The sequence below is a fragment of the Syngnathus floridae genome, chromosome 8 (genome assembly GCF_059516105.1).
Source record: "Syngnathus floridae isolate MCC-2025c chromosome 8, RoL_Sflo_1.0, whole genome shotgun sequence".
NCBI classification, from domain to species: Eukaryota; Metazoa; Chordata; class Actinopteri; order Syngnathiformes; family Syngnathidae; genus Syngnathus; species Syngnathus floridae.
The window spans coordinates 2,482,937-2,501,602 of record NC_142420.1 but is presented as its reverse complement, the minus strand read 5'-3'; the positions used below and the strand labels follow the sequence as shown (position 1 = coordinate 2,501,602).

Here is an 18,666-nt window from a genome sequence, read left to right as displayed (position 1 = left end):
GTCACGAACAAGGACATATTTTACATCTTGTCCTTGCTTTTGGTCTACAGGTTCCAAATTTGAAAGTGATCTTTGATGTCGTGATTTCCTCTGCTGCTGGTTCCTACTACTAGAGAATCGCAACCGTGTGATTTTTAACCCTCTCAATGCTAATGGGTTGTCTAATGCCTTTGATCAGCTTTAGCATTTCATCCTTCCATCTTCAAACATAGAGGATCAGAGCTTTTGATTTCATTCATCTTGTCGTAATATATTTGATTCTGTGGCTCTGTGGTTAAAAAGTAAGACCTGAACCAAGGTTTAATCTGAGAACTAGCGCAGAAGCTAAACAAGAATGCTGCAAAGGCCGGTGGAAAAAGAAACAAGTCTCTAATCAAATCCCGAAAGACTGCTGGCATCGTTACCAAAGTAAAGTTAAAGAGACTAAGAAATCTTATTTAGACAAATGTGCATAATCCACATGTTCTATTCAAAACAATTTATTCAGCTCTTAAACCCCCAACAGCCTATTTACACTGACTCATCCCCTGAAATGTAGAAACTGATTTCTGCAGTTTTTCATTGACAGTGAGAGCTCTTGTTTCTAAGCGGTTTGCAAGATCAATGAATGTATTGCATCATATTATTTACTTTAAGAAAAGTTGGCAGCAATCTGCAGTACAGAGCTACTAATTTAAAAACAAATATATATTTTTTGGTGGACAATTTGACTAACGCATTAGAATGCACAACGGGATGAGCGCATAAAAGTTTGGAAACAATATGCAAGAATATAGCGATTTAATAAAGCTATAACGTTTGACTCGCTCTGCATTTCGTCTGCTCCTCCAGCCTGCAACTGGATGGAACCATCCCAGGACGCACAAACTTAATAATGCACGGGGATTACATCACTAGCCCCAAACACTTTATGAGCATTTTAGTCTGCAGTCTGGTGAGCTGCTGATGCCGATGTTTTTTTTTGTTTGTTTACCAATGATTACGTTTTCCTTTCCAAATGAAATTATGAAACTATATAGTCCAATATGTGGACTCGTAAAAACAAAAGTCCAAGTTAAAATACATATTGAATTAGTTTTAATCAGACAAAATTAACCAATGTCCAACTCAAATAGATTCAGCTGATTGTGGTTTGCCTGAACTGAATCACAGTACAATATTGCACATTTTCAGAATTCAAATGAAATATACTTGAAAATGACGCCTATTAATGCACGCAAACTTGCGTGATGGTTATTTGTCAGGCCTTTTTCTCTCGGTGGATTTTTGCCACCCTTGCTCCGAAAACACCGACCTCTGACATGCAAGACGTCTTTATGGTTCAATCATTCCTCCCAGACTGCTCCCGTCATTCTATGGCGCCAACTGACTCATTTTAACTTGTAATCCCCTTTTTATTTACCTAATAAAATCGGATAATGATGTCGTGCGATAAGCGTCCTTCCCTAGTTGTGTTTATACAACCTCAGCAGTGACTGGTGTGTATTGCAACATGATGTGTGTCAGTCAGCTTTGCACTTTTTGTCCCCCCCCCCCAAAACACACACACACCACCACCAAACTGGAAAAGACAACAGTCTGCGTGCCAGCCCTTTAAGAACATTGCCTCGCCGGGCAGACGAGGCTCCGTCTGGTCCTCCGTTATATCACCGCATCTGCCATGCGCCAGCTTGGAAACGGGTTGTTTCCATGGTGACCACATATTTGATGGACAGGTCGGTAAATGACAGCCAGGATGCCGAGTGTGTATGCACACTATGGAAAAAATGAATGTTGACTAATCGGCTCTGAAAAGAACATTTACGTTTATGACTTAAAGTGACCTGATTGTGTGTTGTGTGTGTTAGTCTTTTGTCATCCGCCTCCATTTTATTTACAGACATGTTTCCCTCCGACATGTGCTTTTAAAGACAAGTATCTCATTCCATAATGAGCTTGTATATTTCAAAAAGGTTTTAAGGATAATTTATTCGTGATGTGGAAAAGAAGCCCTAGATTCTTCACTGGCACTAATATGGGTTCTGTTTTGATGATATTTTCTTTGACTAATTTCCATTGATTTAATGTCTCTAATGAGAAGTTATTTGAGATAAATTATAATAAATAAATAAAATAATAGATAAATTAATAATAATACTGTGATGCTATAATTGACATACAGTGAACATGCACTGGTTTTCTTTTTTCTATGGAACCTATCCTCAGCTATTACAGAAATTCTTGAGTATTTTTGGGCTCCATATTGCTAATATGCCACAGCATGACAATAATAGTCTGACCGACTATTGTTTATTAAAACAAAATGATGAGAATCTTTGCCTCATTACTCCTTTGGGGGATGCACGGGAAGCGCCAAGGATATCTCGGAGGTCTGCAAAACTAAAAAAATTGTTGATAAAGACTCAAAACATAGTTCCTACAGGCTGTTATAAAATTGAAAAAAAAAAATCCTGGAAAACCTGAAAAAAATTTTCTTTAGTCTGATTGTAAACTTAAACTGGGAGAGACCAAATGTTGTAAAGTGAATTACTGTACCAAAATGTATTGGAGTAGATTGGAAAAAAATAATTAATGCAGTGATGTTTTGCATATCACACTTTGAGAATCACTTATTTAGGTCAACCCAATAAGCTGGATGGGGGAATTTTGCACCATGTGCTAGAAAACGAATGCAAACACATTTCAATTTGCTCTGCTCCAGCCTCGGTGCCAGTTATTTTCCGAAGGGATGCATCAGTTCAGCATTGAGGCACCATTGACTCCTTTTAAGGATTATTCTCCCTCATTTGTCGCATGAAACCACAGTAACTAAACAACCTCAAAAGAAACAGGGTGTAATTATCCTTGCTCGTGGCAGCGCCGCGTGCCCTCTCGTGAGTTGCCCTGCATGCCTGACACTCCTCATACACCTGCAGGTCTCACAACCGCCATATGTTCTGTTGTCGCTTTCACGCCCACTCGCGAGGCTTTCCTTTCAAATGATCACACCGGCCAATGTGCATGGAGACAAACAGACACACACAAACAACAAAGAATTCAATATTGTGATGTTATTCATGATGTCCAAAGTCCCCCCCACCGAAAAAAAATATAAAAGAAAACTACTCAGTGTATGAAACCAAACTACACAAGACTACACAACTACACAAGACTACACTATCAACTACACGAGGTAGAAATACAAAATCATGCAGCTCACACAAAGTAGAAAAACAGAACCAGACAGAGGGACAATTCTCTGGCAAGGAAAGGACGGATGAAATATAAATAATGGTTACAGCGATGACAAGCAATCTGGTGCAATAACCGAGAAGCTTCCTTCCGTTGTGACGGAGTTTAAATCCTGGATGGCAATAATTGCCGACAGGTGCAATAGGGAAGCTCCGTCCGCTAGCACTTCCAAGTTCTAAGGGTAACGAGAGACATGAAGAAAGCGAGCAGAAGACAAGAAAAATGTCCTGTAAAAAGACACACACAAGCCCGTACGTCCATATGGAAAAACCTGGCAGATTCAAAAATGGGGGATTTTTTTGCGATTTATTTATCCATCCATCCATCCATCCATCCATCCATCCATCCATCCATCCATCCATCCATCCATCCATCCATCTTCCTCCGCTTATCCGGGGTCGGGTTGCAGAGGCAGCAACTTTAGGGGGGACTCCCAGACTTCCCTCTCCCCAGCCACTTCGTCCAGCTCATCCCGGGGGATCCCAAGACGTACCAGAACGGACGTAATCCCTCGTTTGACCACTAGACGGCGGCACACTTAACTCGTTTGAGATGTGCAAATTTCAAAAGAACAACACAGGAAATACTATAGTGTATAAAATAGTGTCTTTTAGCACAGCCTACTTTTTGTTGGACATCATTTTAAAATGCTGACATGTATTTTGTGAGATGATATTGATTTTTATAGTTTGGAAACAATTGTGATTTTTTTTTAAACACAGTAAAGACGATACGCTGTTATACTGTTTGTACAATATTTTTTATCCATTGCTGTTGTTCTCTGTTACAATGTGTGTTTAAATGCATTTGTATAATTTCAATAGGATGTTAAAAGACATTTTTGAACAAAATAAATGCAGCAAATGCTATAAGAACATGTGTTTGGAGTCTTTAAATAGTCTAATTCTATATTCTTGCAGGGGATGGGTCGATTACTGTATTAACCGCTCACCCAGTATGTTTGCTTGCCAAAGAAAGACAGATGTAAATTCAATAAATGTACTCTGTTCAATGCAGTAAGAGTGAGCTAAGGTCAAGGCAAATTATTTTCAACAAGAGGATGGGGAATGAAGAAAGGTGCAATGCGAGAGCTCCTCTGGGTTTTTCTGCTTTTCCTCGTTGCGTCTGCCCTAACTCGACCTGAACACTTTGCACCATTTTATATCTGCATTGACCTTGAGGAAAATACAGAAGGCCTAGGGGAGACGTTGAGTCGCATGAAAGAGCAGCTGGATGAAGAGAACATTCCCAGAGGGTGCGCCTGATACACCTCCATACGCAGCCGCCACAGGGAGGAGGCCGAATAAGCATTCTTGCGTGGATAAAAAAAAAAACTCTCCTGCTGCCTTCCCTCTAGGTCGTGTTTTTACCTCAATGTGCATGCACATATGTACTCTATTTGTAACGCTTCAGTTTCAGATCATGCCAGACGGCTTTGAAAAAAAACAAAAAAAGTCCCCTTTTTATCTTTATAGCGGAATGTTTTTTCACGGCATAATATCCTAAACTTCCGTTCAGACAGGACACTGATCAGCACAAAGTTTGCACAACTCATCAAAAAGCTGCTCTGTGCGTGTGTCGGAAGACAAATGGTGTTTTGGAGGCTTGCTATTAATTGTATCCTGCCAAAGGAAGCCTTTAATTTAAGAATGTTGGAAAATGACGAGACTGTTCTTTTTCATCATATGAATTTATATAATCTTGTTTCGTAGGAGTGAAGCGTTATGTGAATGTTCAATAGATGAAAAGAGATGAAACTGTAAGAAAAAAAATATTTTTCAAAGAATGAAGTTGTATTATGATAGAATACATTACAATAAAGTGCTACAATAATAATAAAATAGTATTAAGAGTACATGGATTTTATAATATGTAATATCAGCAGAAAAAACAAGTACCGTATTGGCCCGAATATAAGGCGACTGATTGTAAGACGACCCCATGTTTTTCAAGACTCAAGTTTGAAAAAAGACTTTTTGAACACCAAATTTAATTTTTATACAGAAAATAATGACAGTACATCTAGAACAAATTATTATACCAATATATTCGAGAGAAAAAGAACGTTATTTTGCCTCATTCAAATCATACAAAAACTGTCACCATCCATCCATCCATCCATCCATTCATCCATCCATCCATCCATCCATCCATCCATCCATCCATCCATCCATCCATCCATCCATCCATCCATCCATCCATCCATCCATCCTCTATATTAGGCTTTGATTTGCTATCATGATATTGTGCCGGTGTAATTAATTCTGTGGCCAGTGGGCATCCGCATCAAGTCACACTGACATGATGATAATGATCCTTTTCAAGGAGACTGGGACAGATAAGCAAACAGGTCCACGGGGAAAGGAGGAAAAGGAAAGTCTTCCTTCCACCGTAAATGCATGGCATTTATCATCCAGCGATCAAGCATTGTCTTTTTTTCCTTCCTCTCTGCTGCCACATCGATCATCTGCCATCATCACCTGCTGTCACGTTTTCTACCCACTCTAGTGTACTCCGGCTATCTCCAGTGTGACTACTTTTCATCTTTGTCATTTTTAAATTGGAAGAGACGTCGACAGATAACGACACCGTCCGGGTAAACGTTCAAGTGCAGTCTAACAATGTTTATTTTATTTTTTGGGGGGTTAGAAAATCTAAATTTGGGGTTAGAAAATCGAAATAAACATGTTTAACTTATTTGCGATTGGTTGGCAACCAGTTCAGGGTGTCATCCCTCGCCTACTGCCTGAAGTCAGCTGGAATAGTTCCAGCACGCCCACCACCCTCGTGAGGAAAAGCAGTCCTGAAAATGGAGAGATGGATATTTAACTTATTTAAATGTGTTGATTTGTGTCGATAGACAGATGGATATTTAACTTATTTAAATATGTTGATTTAGTTAAGGTTTAAAAAGGCTAATGTAAAGTTGATTACATAGCCATAAAAACATATAAAGGTTACAGTATTTATATGAATTAAATGTATTTATTGATAGTGGTATTCAGCTAAATATGTTAAATTTGGGAAATAAGTGGATAAACCATTTTTAATTGCTTGTGGCTGTGACAATTATTTTGTATTTTTTAATGATGATATGGTTGCCAATGGCTTTTCACCAATACTATAAATTATACTGTTTGGGGACAAGCGGCACAGATAATGAATATTTTTTATTTTTTATTTTAATGCACCTGTACCAATCTCATTAGTTTATGCAAGGGCCCCAAATGAAAAGAAAGCGCATGACGCAAAAGCCGTTATACGGAATGTTAATTCTTTATCTTCATGGTGGTTGACATGATTATTTTTAGTTTATTGACAATAATGCATAAAAGGAAATTGTAGTTCATCGCACTGTGGTTCAAGGAATTAAGAGTGGGAGCAAAAATATTTCCTAGCAGGCAAGTGATTCCCTGGAGGGTTGTTGGCACTTGTGTGGTTGCCAGGCAACCAGGAAGGACTCAGCCAAGATATAATCATGGACTTGTAAAAAGCAAGAACCAATTGTGTTGTGTTGACTTATTTCTGACTTCTCAGAGATGCCCCATGAGCCAGCTCAAATTTAAAAGACGTCGTGATGTTGAATGCTCTGTTAAGAAGAGTACACACAGAACATATAATTGGGCTGAAGGTGAGCATTTTATCTCCCTTTCTGATCAAAGTCAAAAAAGCTGTGAGTGCAAATAATTTTTTTTTCTCCAATTGGTTGTTTTTCTTTGGTCACAGTGGTCATTTCTAAAAAATCAAATTAGAGATACAAGATGGACCAGAGAAGACTGTTTTTTTTTTCTAAGGCCATACGATCAGTTTTAACGAGCATAACAAAAACTTGTTTAATTGCAAAATTCCAAAATAATGTGCTACTATTTTTTTTTCCCTGACCAACCTTGAGAGCCTGACTGTTACATTTTTTAAACAGAGCACTTTTGTACAGCAGCTTTAAAGGCACCTCATTTGCTGCACACACTTTTTTCCTCTCCATTGCATGCTCTTGTATTATTTATTCCCTTAGACACTATGTGTGGCTGTTTTTTTTTTCTTCTTCAATCAAATATGGAGTCAGTTGCCTTTCATCTTGCTCACCATGCAAAAATGAAATGCCGGGGATGCACTGTCCTATTGCTTCTTCTGGGATGAATCGGGTGCAGAGTAATTTGCCCGGGCTGATCTGGCTGAGGCCGTCGCCATATTTGTTATTTGTTCTATATACTAGACAGTAATGTTCTCGTAAGCCATGTCTTAATTATTACGAAATGTATTTAACAACAGCCTCGATTTGAAATCAGAAGTCACAGCGAATCACGACAAGCAAATATTTCATTAAATACCGGCAAACTTGTTTACCCGCTGACTCTGGCATTGAGTACGAACACTTTGGACTGATATCCGATTTGATAATTAGCTTCCCAGATGAGCCTCATTACGGATGTTGTGCCACACCATTAGGCAAATCATCTTTTTTAATGCATAAGTGTGAGAAAAATCCTGATGGAAATCCCTCGTGAAAAAGAATTAAAGTAATGGACATTTTGAGAAAGAATTTTAAAGACAAGATAATTGATGAACTGAGGGCTTCAAGCTGGGATGGCCACTTTAGAAAGCCTCGTTACTTGTTTTGCCATTTTAAATATCTTTCTTAAATGAGCATTACTATCTTTTCAAAGCGATAGTATTTCGTATTAGATCCCAAATCTACCTAATGATGTAGCCTGATCAGAGTGTGGCTCTGGTTCTGTTCTTCTGCCAAGGTCTTTCCCTCAACGGGGAGGGGACACATTGCAAGAGAGGTCGTAATCACTAGCAAGAAACATGTAGACCTTGAGGGAAAGAAAAGACATTGACAAGTGTGGCAAGAGAAAGGAAAATATTCTCAACCCTTTAATCAGATGTGCTGGAGGACATGTTTGGTGGAGACAAGCCAGAAAAAGAAAAGAAAAAACAGGTGGGGAGTGTTTTTGATTTCATCGACTGAGTGAAGAAAGACCAAAACATGTATCAAAAGGAGAAGATCTGCTATGTGCACCATACGGAAATGAAGCCAAATTGAAGAAAACTCTCCTTCTGCTTCACTGCATCAAAGATTCTTCCTGGAGGGCTTTAATAAGTCGGAAGGGGGGGTTCAGGTTTTTAAGCTCCGGCCCTGTCATCATGTGATTCTCTGATCTGAGCAGGGTTTTTGCAAAAAGCAGCAGATGTGGGAAGGTGAAAGGTGGATTCACGGAGGAATGTGTGTTTCTGTCTTCGTGCATGTTGTTATTGTCTTTCTCTCTTTGCGTGGCAAAATATTGGATGTCCCAACTTTATCGTGGCTACTTTGTCTTTGAGAGGATGTTAGGTGGATATCCAGAATCGTCCAAATCTTCTCAAAATAAACCCAAAAAGTTTTTGTTTGGCCTTGGGAGGTCTGCGCTCTACTGTCCTAGTTTTTGCAAATGTGGCCAGAAGATGTGAGGCTCTCATCGTTGTTGGGTGTGATGAATAAATTGTTTCCTGTGCCTTTTTATAGCTTTGATAAATATTCATTTCATTGCAGTGCAAAGTCATTGATGAGGTGAGCGACGAGGTGCAAATCACAATTCGGTGGGACCCGCATATCGTTTTTCGCAAATAGTCAGGGTAGTAGTGATAATAGTCATCCCGCGAGTGGTCTCGTTTTTTTTTTTTCTTTTGCTGATGAGATGTGATTGTGAAGTCTACGATTCACACACACACACAGTCCAGGAATTGGCAGGACAGTGCAGCACAATGTTCTGTCTTCCTTTTTTCTATCTTTTTTTTTTCCCCTTCTCTATGCCTTCCAATCTCGAGGGAGGGGGGGTGGGGGGGGGCGTTAAAGGCGTAATGCTGGGAGCACTTGAGCATGGAGGACTCCTCTTGAATGCTAAGCAGTGTTCAAGCGGCGCACTGAAGCACACAACTTATGTGCAGTGGCGTATTTAGTAAGAATCTGCACTCAAATGGCCGAAACGGAAAACCGGAAATCAAGGCCAAAAACCGATACACCAAAAGGAATGATAAGAAAAAAAATAAAAGAAAAAAAATCCTTGGCTTCTTCATTTTCACTTATTTGAAGCGCGAACTTTCCAGCGCACATTTTCACGGCCACGGGAAAAACAGCCCTCGGCCAAGTGGCCTTCTCGCCCTGGGCCAATTAAATGTTACATGGAGTTTAATTGGCTTGGGATTTATTTCCCCCCTATAGATTTAAAAACATACACTTTACTCTACACTTTTATTACAGATGTTCGAATCTAAGCCAAAAGTTACTTTCATCTTTGATTTACAAACGTATGACAAATCGGCTTGGTTTTTTTCATGCCTCAGATACGTTGAAATACTTCCCAAAATCCCAGCCATGGAACCCACACATACGCAAACAAATACAACAATTCATCTGGATGCCACGCTGCCTACACAGATCCTATTTGAGCTCGAGTAGGAAGGATGTGAGGAGGATGTGCATGGAGTGCGCATTTTAAACCCCACTTAGTTACTGCTGCTATTTCCGACATGACCTTTCTGCACAACCTGAAGAAATATCCATTTTTTAGACAAAGGTAATATGAGAAGGTCTAACATCAGGTAGTGTACATTAAGTACATTAAGATGGAAGGTCACAAAACATCAACGACTCTACTTGACATTAACAATTAAGTAGGAGCACAAAAACATGACTTGAAAAATATATATATAATTGCTTTGTGTTGCCGCCTTAGTCTATTAACTCTTTGAGCCACAATCAGCAACAACTGAAATCAAGCATTTTCTTAAAGTGTCTTTAACATCTCCCTGGAAATATTTTGGACGACTCTTCATAGAAAAATTGCTTTTTGTGCAGCAACACTGAAGAATTTTCCAGCATGAATGGCTTTTTAAAAGTTCCGCCACAGCATTTCATTCAGATTCAAATCTGTCAGTGAAGAACTAATGGCCAAACATTCTATCTCAGAATTTTATGTTAAAAAAAAAAAAGCTGATTTTATCTTCCCAGCAGATACGGGGGTTATGAAATTTACTCAAATTTAGCACGTTGGTTTTACTATAATATAGAGCAAAACAATAAAGCCAACCTTCAATGTATTTTTGCATCCAACCAAGTAGTGCCAGGAAAGTCATTGACCTCTGTTGTGCTCTTTCATTGACCTTGCTGCGTTTCGGTGGGGGGTTGATGGTTGACCCTGTAACTTGGTGGGGGTTGATTTGGACAGTTTGGACTGTATAGAAGACACTTGAGTGTGAAAGTTGTTCTAAAAGCACTCACACTGACTTCCACGCATCACTCAGCAGGCCTCTTGGCATTGTGACAGCACGCCGGCATAAAGATTTCATGGAACAGTAGGGGATGCCGTCTGCAAGCTTTTAAATGTTTAAACGTTGCTATTTCTTCCTGCTATGGCGGGAAGTGAGCGTTTTCCTGCCCTGATCCCTGCCGTGTCACTGGTCCACTTCCTCACCGCAACAATCTCCTCGAGGCATCCACACACTGATGATGGTGTGATGTAAGATTTGCAGAAAGGTTGCTCATGTTTCTGCTCGCAGTGGCTGAGAAGCCCAAAGTGGATTGGCATTTCATTTCTTGTCAGGGATTTCCGAAACACTTTGTGGTGGAGCTATTTCTGGTGCTTCTGAATAATAATGATGATAATAACGCAAGCATATTTTTAATAATAATTAATTACAATGACCTTTCGTTCTAATATAATTACAATAGTGCTGTTATGAGAGATGTTTTATTCACGTTGGATCAAAAGCAACTTTTTTCATTTGTTTGTTGTTGTTTTTGACAAATAATTAGGGTTGTTTTGTGAAAAAAAAAAGTGGGGGGGTTAAAAAAGGGGAAAAAAACAACTCCATTTTTGGGGTAGAAAGTTGGTTTGTTTTTTGACCCAAATTGTGTTTGTTTACGGAGCCATTTTCAGGGTGATTATTATTATTATATCGACTAATGTCTCATCATGATTTTCTAATGCATTAGCGTAACAATTTCCAAATCAAATGTGAGATTAGGTATTTTGTATTTTGTTTCCGCTGTGCCTCTAAACACTACATGTGACAGATTCATTCCAAGTTCATTTTCAACACACAATTTAATTTATGCATATAACACTTTGACCTGGTTTTGTACACATTCATTTATCACATGTCAACTTTCTGGACCATATTTTGAGAGAACCAGCCGTGGAAGAGTACTCACCTCAGACTGTTGTGATAAAGAATTTTTGGGACTATAAAGTGTAAGTAGTAAGATTTACCAATATCGTCATGTTATAGTACCTATTTCTGCAAGTTATTTTGTGATTTCCATTCATAATAGAGTGCGCCAACGAGTGACCAAAAATAGAGGCTGTGCAAACTTTCATCTTTTCATGTTAGTGGCTTAATAAAACAGCAGCACTGACTGAGATTTCATTTGACAGCCATCGCCCACTCGCACACACTCTTGTCGTTTTCTCACACTTCTTTTCACACTTCTCAGCCCCTTTCTGACAGATCACTTTCCACGCGCGTGAGCGACCAGACACGCGCGTGCACACAGCGAATTTAAAATGGGATGATCATGTAAGAGGCCCCATTAAATGGAAGTCAAGGAGAACTTCCAACATGAAGACCTGTCAGCGCAAAACTCACTCACTCACTTTAGGAGTTCAGTTCACATACACAGATAGACCCCAAGTGGTGCTCACACATTTGCCCTGGATGAGCAAATGCTTCCTTTTGAATTAAAAGTTGCCATACATAATGAATCTATTTTATACAAATGGAGAGGGACAATTATTTTTAGGTAAAAGCAAAAAGAAAAAAATCTACCTTACCTTAAAGCTCATCTTAAATATTTTGCAGTAGATGACTCTCAATCAAGAGCTGCATGGGGTAGTGATGAATATACAATACTTCATAATTGCATTTTCTACCAGAGCGAGCTTCCAGGAAGGTGCTTCTCTGAAGTAGACCATCTAAACAGAACAAAACGAATAGTTAATTTAAATATATGGTACTGTTCTTCTTACTTTTATAAAAACTTTGGCGATGGGTGTTATTTTTTTATTACCAAAATTGTGAGAGCTTGTGATAGGGAAACAAGAGGCCAGTGCATGTCAAAACGTTTAATAGACTAGGTAGGAAAACAATGACAAGGATAATAGGAGGAAGCAAACTCAAATACAATATTAACTTAACTATTGTTACATTCAGTTCATGCAAAAGTGAAAAAAAAAAGTCACCTTTAGTTTATCAAGACACCAACATTCAGTGCAGTGTCTCCCTCTTGTGGATATGTAACAGTAGTACAACATTCATCTCTGCTGCACTGAGCTTTACACTTAAAAAATGTGTTTGTAAGATGGCGTTAAATATACAAAATACTGATGTCAACATAGACTTAGCACATAAAATGTCATCTTAGATTGGTGTGAATGACGTTTAATACTGCATATTGCACATAATGTGCTCAGACATTAATGGGAGGGAAAATGTGTACTTAGTTCATTTAATTATATTTACTTAAAAGTAAATGAAGTTGGTTGTTACTGTGAATGAAAAATTGGGGGGAAAAAAGTGATTTATTCACGTAGTTCTGTTAAATTAACCGGTAATGGATGTTTCAGGGTTTTTTCATACAACTATATTGACTTTTTTAAACAAAACTTTATTACTTATTAAATTAAGGCACTTTTATATAGAAATTGTGTTCATGTAATATGCATTTGATTCATCCATGTTTTTAATACAAACCTTTAAAAAGACTAACAAGTCATTTTAAAATAGGAGTCGACAAAAAAATACACATTTCGGCTAAGGAGGATATGCTAGCAGGAGGATGTACGATTTCCTACAACAATGTTGAAATTCAAACAAAGATTGTTTGTGAAGATTCACACGGTCTTTCTTTTTCCCGTTTACTACTTTAAATGGTTCTTTTGGTCAGACAGAAAAAAAAGTTTTACAGAAAAGAAAGTTTTACCTTTGCTGTACATGTTTCGGCTACTTTTTCTCAGATGGAAAAGTGACTTATCAGACAGCAGGGGGAGTTTGCGCCCCCTATTGTCTGGCGTAAAAACGGCATCCCATGTATGAGCTGTGACCTTAGTTGTGGATTTCGATGACCTCTGATCCAGCGGTGGTGTTTATTGCTTTCAGCTTTCAGACAAAGCTCCTTCAGTGTTTCCAGACACCTGTTCATTTGTTTCTTAATTCACACGCAAACAAAAGTGAAAGAGTATACAGCACATTTACACGCAAACACAGAAAGTTTAGTAAAACGTAAGAAAAATAAAGATTTTGTGTGTAAAATACTGTAGATCAAATGCAATGGGACTTGAAGTTCACCAAAATAAACGACAGGGCATGACTAATACTGGCACCTTTTGTGAGAGATGAATTTCTTCACTCCTGACAGAAAAAAAACAAATAATCAACCCTTGTTTAAAAATTAAAAATAAAAAGAGCCCAGTTAAACATGACCAAAACTGCTTTTCAGTCACAATTGTGGGGTCCAGCAAAGATCATGACAAAAGTCTGCTTTAGGTTTTGGTCTTGAGAAAATACCAGCGTGAGCTAACAATTCCTGTGCATTGAATAATAAATGTTGAATTCTGGATTTCTTTGGTTTCATTGCACATTCAGATCATGAAAGACTGGGTTGGTTTGTAGGTCTTGATCTGTGGGGAAAAAAAACAATTCATTCTTTAAATGACCTAGGTTGGTTATCGGTGACATGAATGGCAACATAAACATAACTCACGTTATGAATAGCTGGAGGAGGAGGAGGGTTGTACGACTTGGCGCTGCAAGACAAACTGTACAAGTTGCTTAAATGGCCAAAAGTGTTTGAATAAAAACAAAAGACTCACAACTCACCTTTTTGTTTTCTTCTCTTCTGGTTGGAGGGAGAAAAATGGGAGAAGGTCAGAACAAGCTTTTTCAGATTGCCACTCACACTATGGATGTTCCCTGCTGGATTTTTATTTATATTCCAATTAAAAACATTATTGTTTATGAAATAAAATGAAAATGATTTTAGAAAAATGAAAATTAACAGAAATGTGTGTGTGAAAATCTGTGATTTTCATCTTTGTCTTAATATCTCACATTCGCTTTCTGGGTTAGTTTCAAGAGTATTTTGATAAACCTCCAACTCACTCTTGCAAAATCCTTGACGTCGGCATACGCACACACCGATGCAACAGAGGAGCGTGAGAATCACAAAACTTGAGGCACCAGCGATCAAAATGGAGACATCCAATGGATCTGTGCCCCAAAAAGAAATCTCTTGTAAATGACTTAATAAACACATGTAAAGTATAGCCTCAACTTACAGTCAATAACTTTTAATTGCTGAGCCACGCAGCTCTTGGGTGCCCCCACACTGTTGGAGGATTCACAGCGATACATCCCCGAATCCACTTTGGAAACACTTGTAAACTTCTGCTTGGAGTGATGAGTGGAAGAGAGAAAGAGCAACAGCTGCACACGTGTTCCTTCACGGGAGTGCACAAGTGTGTGCTTTGTGCTTGGCGCCATGTGTCACACACACACACACACAACGGCTGCGGACTCACCAACGTGCCTCTGCGAGTGTCCATGCTGTACGGTGTGTCGGACGAGATTTTCAGAGCCCTGTTGTCTTTGTACCAACTGTACGTCGCCGGGGGAACGCTCTGCTTGTCCTTGCACAGAAGCTCCAGGTCGGAGCCCACAAACACCGAGCGGGGCACCTCGCAAGATGGGATGTGGGGCGGCACTGAGGATACAAACAGAGATTGCACAATACTCCACCATTTAGTACATCTAAACACAACAGTTGATTCAAATTAATTCGTGACGTAATTCTAGAAAAACACAGCGCTGTCACGGATCGGAATGGAGCAGGCCGACCAAGTCCAGCTTGGACCAGGGTCTATTGAAGGGAACAACTAACTCTAACTTACTAAGAAAACCAACAACAAACGTGAGACAAAAGACATCAAGACATTGACAAACGATAATGACCCGAAAGGAGTGAGGACTTATATCCACGACAGGTAACAAGAGGCAGGTGAGAAGATTCAAACTCATCACGGCCACACAGGAGGGGAGGGGCGAGCACACAGACATGACAACAGAGACACACAGTAACACGGCTGGGGACGAGACGTGACCAGCGCCCGAGGAAAAACAACCAATCAGAGACAAAAGATGTAACAGGTATTATCTTGGCCTTTGGGAGTGATGCTAAAAAATGCCTATTCCTCTTTTGCCAACAAGTAGGTCATACCGTGTACGTCAAGGGTGACTGTGGCCTCTCCGAAGCTGACGTGGTCATCGCCGGCGGTCACTTCACAGCGATACTCCCCCGAATCTTTCTGTGTCACCGAGTGGATGGTCAGAGTGGCTCCTTCCATGTTGGCCCGGCCAGCGTATGAGCCTGCGGTGGGGGGAAAGAAATTGCCATGTCCAATGCCAGAAAACAGTGAGTGGTCATTACCCACCAGTAAATTTGTTGTTGAAGTAGACAAAGGTCACAGCTTTTCCTTTTTTCTTCCACTCGATTCGAGGGTTCTGGTCCTTCTCGGTGCGGAAGTCGCAGGACAAAACAGCATCTGGATAGGAGATGACGAACATCGTGATTCAAGATTCAAGATTCAAGATTCAAGAGTATCAATATGGCATAGCTTAGTTTGTTATTATGTGGTGCTTTAAGCTTCCAGGAAATAAATAATAATCAATTTATGATGATGCAATTTATTTTTTTTGTACAGTCAGCCAATTATTTTGTACGTGACTTCAGACACTGGCACAAATGAAATGACACAAAGTTGCTGTGTGAAAGCTACTTTGCTCGTTTAAAGGAAGGTTTTAAAAAAATAAAAAGTCAGAAGGAAGGTGCTCTTACCTGTGTGTTCATGGACCTCTACTTTGGTTTTAGAAGAACTCACTGTCACTGACATACTGACAGGACCTGCAAGAAGCAAAAGGAATGACCAGCTTCACATCATTCATTGATCACTGGAGTAGTTTATGAAAGCAGACTTTTTGTTTTTAATCCAAATAATACGTTTGCAAACATCTGCTTTTAAAAATGACCGAACCAGTAAGTGAACAACATCAATCCTGCTCATGTGATATTGCATAATTGTTGCTGTTTTTTTATCACGAAACAATCCCAAACAAACAACAATAATCAATTGCTAAACAGTATTTGGGTAAATGTTTTTAATGCAAAATAAAATTGTATCTTATTATTTGATTAATCGATAGAATATTCAATACTATTTAATTATGAGAGGCTTAAAAATCCGATTGACTAAAAGACTGATGGAATTGGGTTATTTTTTCAACATTTATAAACAATTAGTGAGGGAATTGCCAATGTGTGTGTGCGTGCGTGCGTGCTTGTGTGCGTGTGTGTGGTGGTACCAGGAGCGCTGCTGTTTTGGAATGTAAAAGTGATGGACGACTTTCAGAAGGGGCGGATTCAAGACCATACTGATAACCGACTTCTCAAGCGCTAGCTCACACAGATGAAGCCAAAACATGACCTTATATATATATATATATATATATATATATATATATATATATATATATATATATATATATATATATATATATATATATATATATATATATATATATATATATATATATATATATATATATATATATACGAACTAAACACATCAGGACTGCATCACAACAACTGCAGTTATGTAAACCAAACATGACTTCAGAAGAAATGTTACAAAAAGTTCCAAAGCATATTTTGCAAATCATAAAAATGAAAGTTTTCTTTTCCATATGTTTGGTACATGTAGGGGCATTTTAAATCCATGATTAGTTACAAAAACTTGTAGAACCAGCATTTTAAATACACAATTTAAATACACGACAAAACAATCAGGAAAAGGGTATATTTCATTTTGCCTGAAGTTTCTTGATATTCTTTATATTCTATATAATATAAGAAAAATACATGATAGGTCCATTTGGAAGTTATCAAAACAAAAGTGCATGCTGGACTGCATGTGCTGCTTTTTTTGCACATGCAACCGATCAACAAACTATTGCACAGGATTTTAAGAGAGAACAACATGCAAAAAAGTTGTTTTTTGAAACACTTACAGTGTATGCAGAGTAGAAGTAAGAGCCAGAACATCATTGTTGTCTTCTCATCCGCCTGCACGCGTGGGTTCACTCGTATGTGCTCTTGTGTGTGGACCTTCTTCAATTTCACACACACCACACACACACCAGGCAGGGAAAAAAGGCGCGAGCAAGGCTTGTGGAACAGATGACGACACATGATCGTGACGACGCTTTGTTTTGATTCATCATCACAAGTGGCAGGAGTGACTCAATTGAACACGTTGCTTGAGTCCATTATTTATTATTTATTGTTTTCTATCATTCTCAGTAGTTGAAGTATATTATACAAAACATAATTGGGGAGACAAGAGTTTGAAATATAATAATAATAATAATAATAATATTTTTCTTCTTGGCTGGTGAGCAGTTCAGTGTCTAGCCCCTAATTTGAAAAGTAATAAGAATAATAAGAATAATAATACTTTCTTATTTTCACTATTTTGTGGCATTTAATCCGTCTAAAAATGGATTGAAACCTGCTTGAATGTAAATAAAAAGTGTCTGATGACTGAAGATATTAATCAATATGTCTTCAGCAGCTGAGCATTAAAATAAGAACATCAGACAGTGTCAAATGTAGTTAAGGATGACCATTCTGAACATAATTAGTTTGTTTTGTTTTGTTTTGGTCAATGACAAGCAAAATATTAATTGTAGTTAGAAAAAGTAATATAATAAAGAGGGAGAAATATGTGATGTAATGGTAATAAGTCATCAGGTAATTTCACAGTAAAATTTATGATATGAGCTTGAATTTTACAAAAAATAAGTCTTAATGTCATGACGGTCAAGTGCAATTTCATGGAAATCAATTTGTAATTTTACAATAAATATCACTGTTTAATGACACCCTGATGGTTTTGGGGTTCATTCACGTGACTTGAGTGCGGACAGAAATGGATCAATTCCCATTCAGTGAGGCTGTGCATGTTGGATAAGTGGTGTTGCATACTAGGTAAAGCCTGTGTAGTATTGTTGCATGTGAAAATTAAATAGAAGATTGGTCAGTTGATCGTGGTGAGGCTCCCTGGTACCATCGCCATGATTTGGTGCAGCAGTAGAAGCAGCTGCAGCTTGAGCTCCAACCGTGTCCTTACGTATTGGGTTTCCCACCCCGCGTGGTCCACACAAGCGCCCATTGTCACCCATGCCACTCGCCTGTGGCACATGCTTACATTTGGCTTGCGTGTACACACACTCACACACACACACAAAGACAGGGATACAAATACACTAAATCTTTGCCGCTGCACCTGTTCACTCTGTCAGCTGTCGCCCTGTGACACCAACACACACACGCTTATAACATGA

General features: G+C 38.7%; 2 protein-coding genes across 5 annotated transcripts in view; both read right to left on the bottom strand.

Annotated features, from left to right (window-relative positions):
• The window catches only part of st6gal2a (ST6 beta-galactosamide alpha-2,6-sialyltranferase 2a), a 46,067-nt gene extending 32,799 nt beyond the window's left edge, over positions 1 to 13,268 (bottom strand). The window contains exons 1-2 of the mRNA XM_088382718.1: positions 13,193 to 13,268; positions 12,045 to 12,185 (exon numbers count right to left, since the gene is read on the bottom strand). The gene's annotated coding sequence lies outside the window, so the exon portion shown is untranslated. The remainder of the gene's footprint in view (positions 1 to 12,044; positions 12,186 to 13,192) is intronic.
• Positions 12,931 to 17,462, bottom strand: jam2b (junctional adhesion molecule 2b). 4 transcript variants are annotated; one of them, XM_088382723.1, is made up of 10 exons: positions 17,332 to 17,462; positions 16,103 to 16,168; positions 15,699 to 15,809; positions 15,485 to 15,634; positions 14,790 to 14,971; positions 14,547 to 14,655; positions 14,371 to 14,478; positions 14,089 to 14,107; positions 13,973 to 14,015; positions 12,931 to 13,889 (listed from the first exon to the last, which is right to left on the bottom strand). In XM_088382723.1, exons 1-10 carry the CDS (start codon positions 17,366 to 17,368, stop codon positions 13,851 to 13,853), a joined length of 864 nt encoding a protein of 287 aa, XP_088238849.1. In that variant the 5' UTR covers positions 17,369 to 17,462; the 3' UTR covers positions 12,931 to 13,850. The 4 variants fall into 4 exon arrangements, with proteins under 4 accessions (XP_088238849.1, XP_088238848.1, XP_088238850.1 ...); XM_088382722.1 differs by having other exon boundaries at positions 13,973 to 14,027; positions 14,089 to 14,104; XM_088382724.1 differs by having other exon boundaries at positions 14,089 to 14,104.
• Positions 17,463 to 18,666: the final 1,204 nt, after the last annotated feature.

What these genes read in the sequence shown, in the direction of transcription:
- jam2b (XM_088382725.1), bottom strand. Translation starts at nt 17,368, where the DNA reads ATGATGTTCTGGCTCTTACTTCTACTCTGCATACACT. An exon ending in ACACTCGCAGAGGCACGTTG is followed by an intron (nt 14,656 to 14,789) that starts GTGAGTCCGCAG and finishes CACTCCAAGCAG; the next exon opens with AAGTTTACAAGTGTTTCCAA. An exon ending in CTCCTCCAGCTATTCATAAC is followed by an intron (nt 13,890 to 13,972) that starts GTGAGTTATGTT and finishes TTTTCCCCACAG; the next exon opens with ATCAAGACCTACAAACCAAC.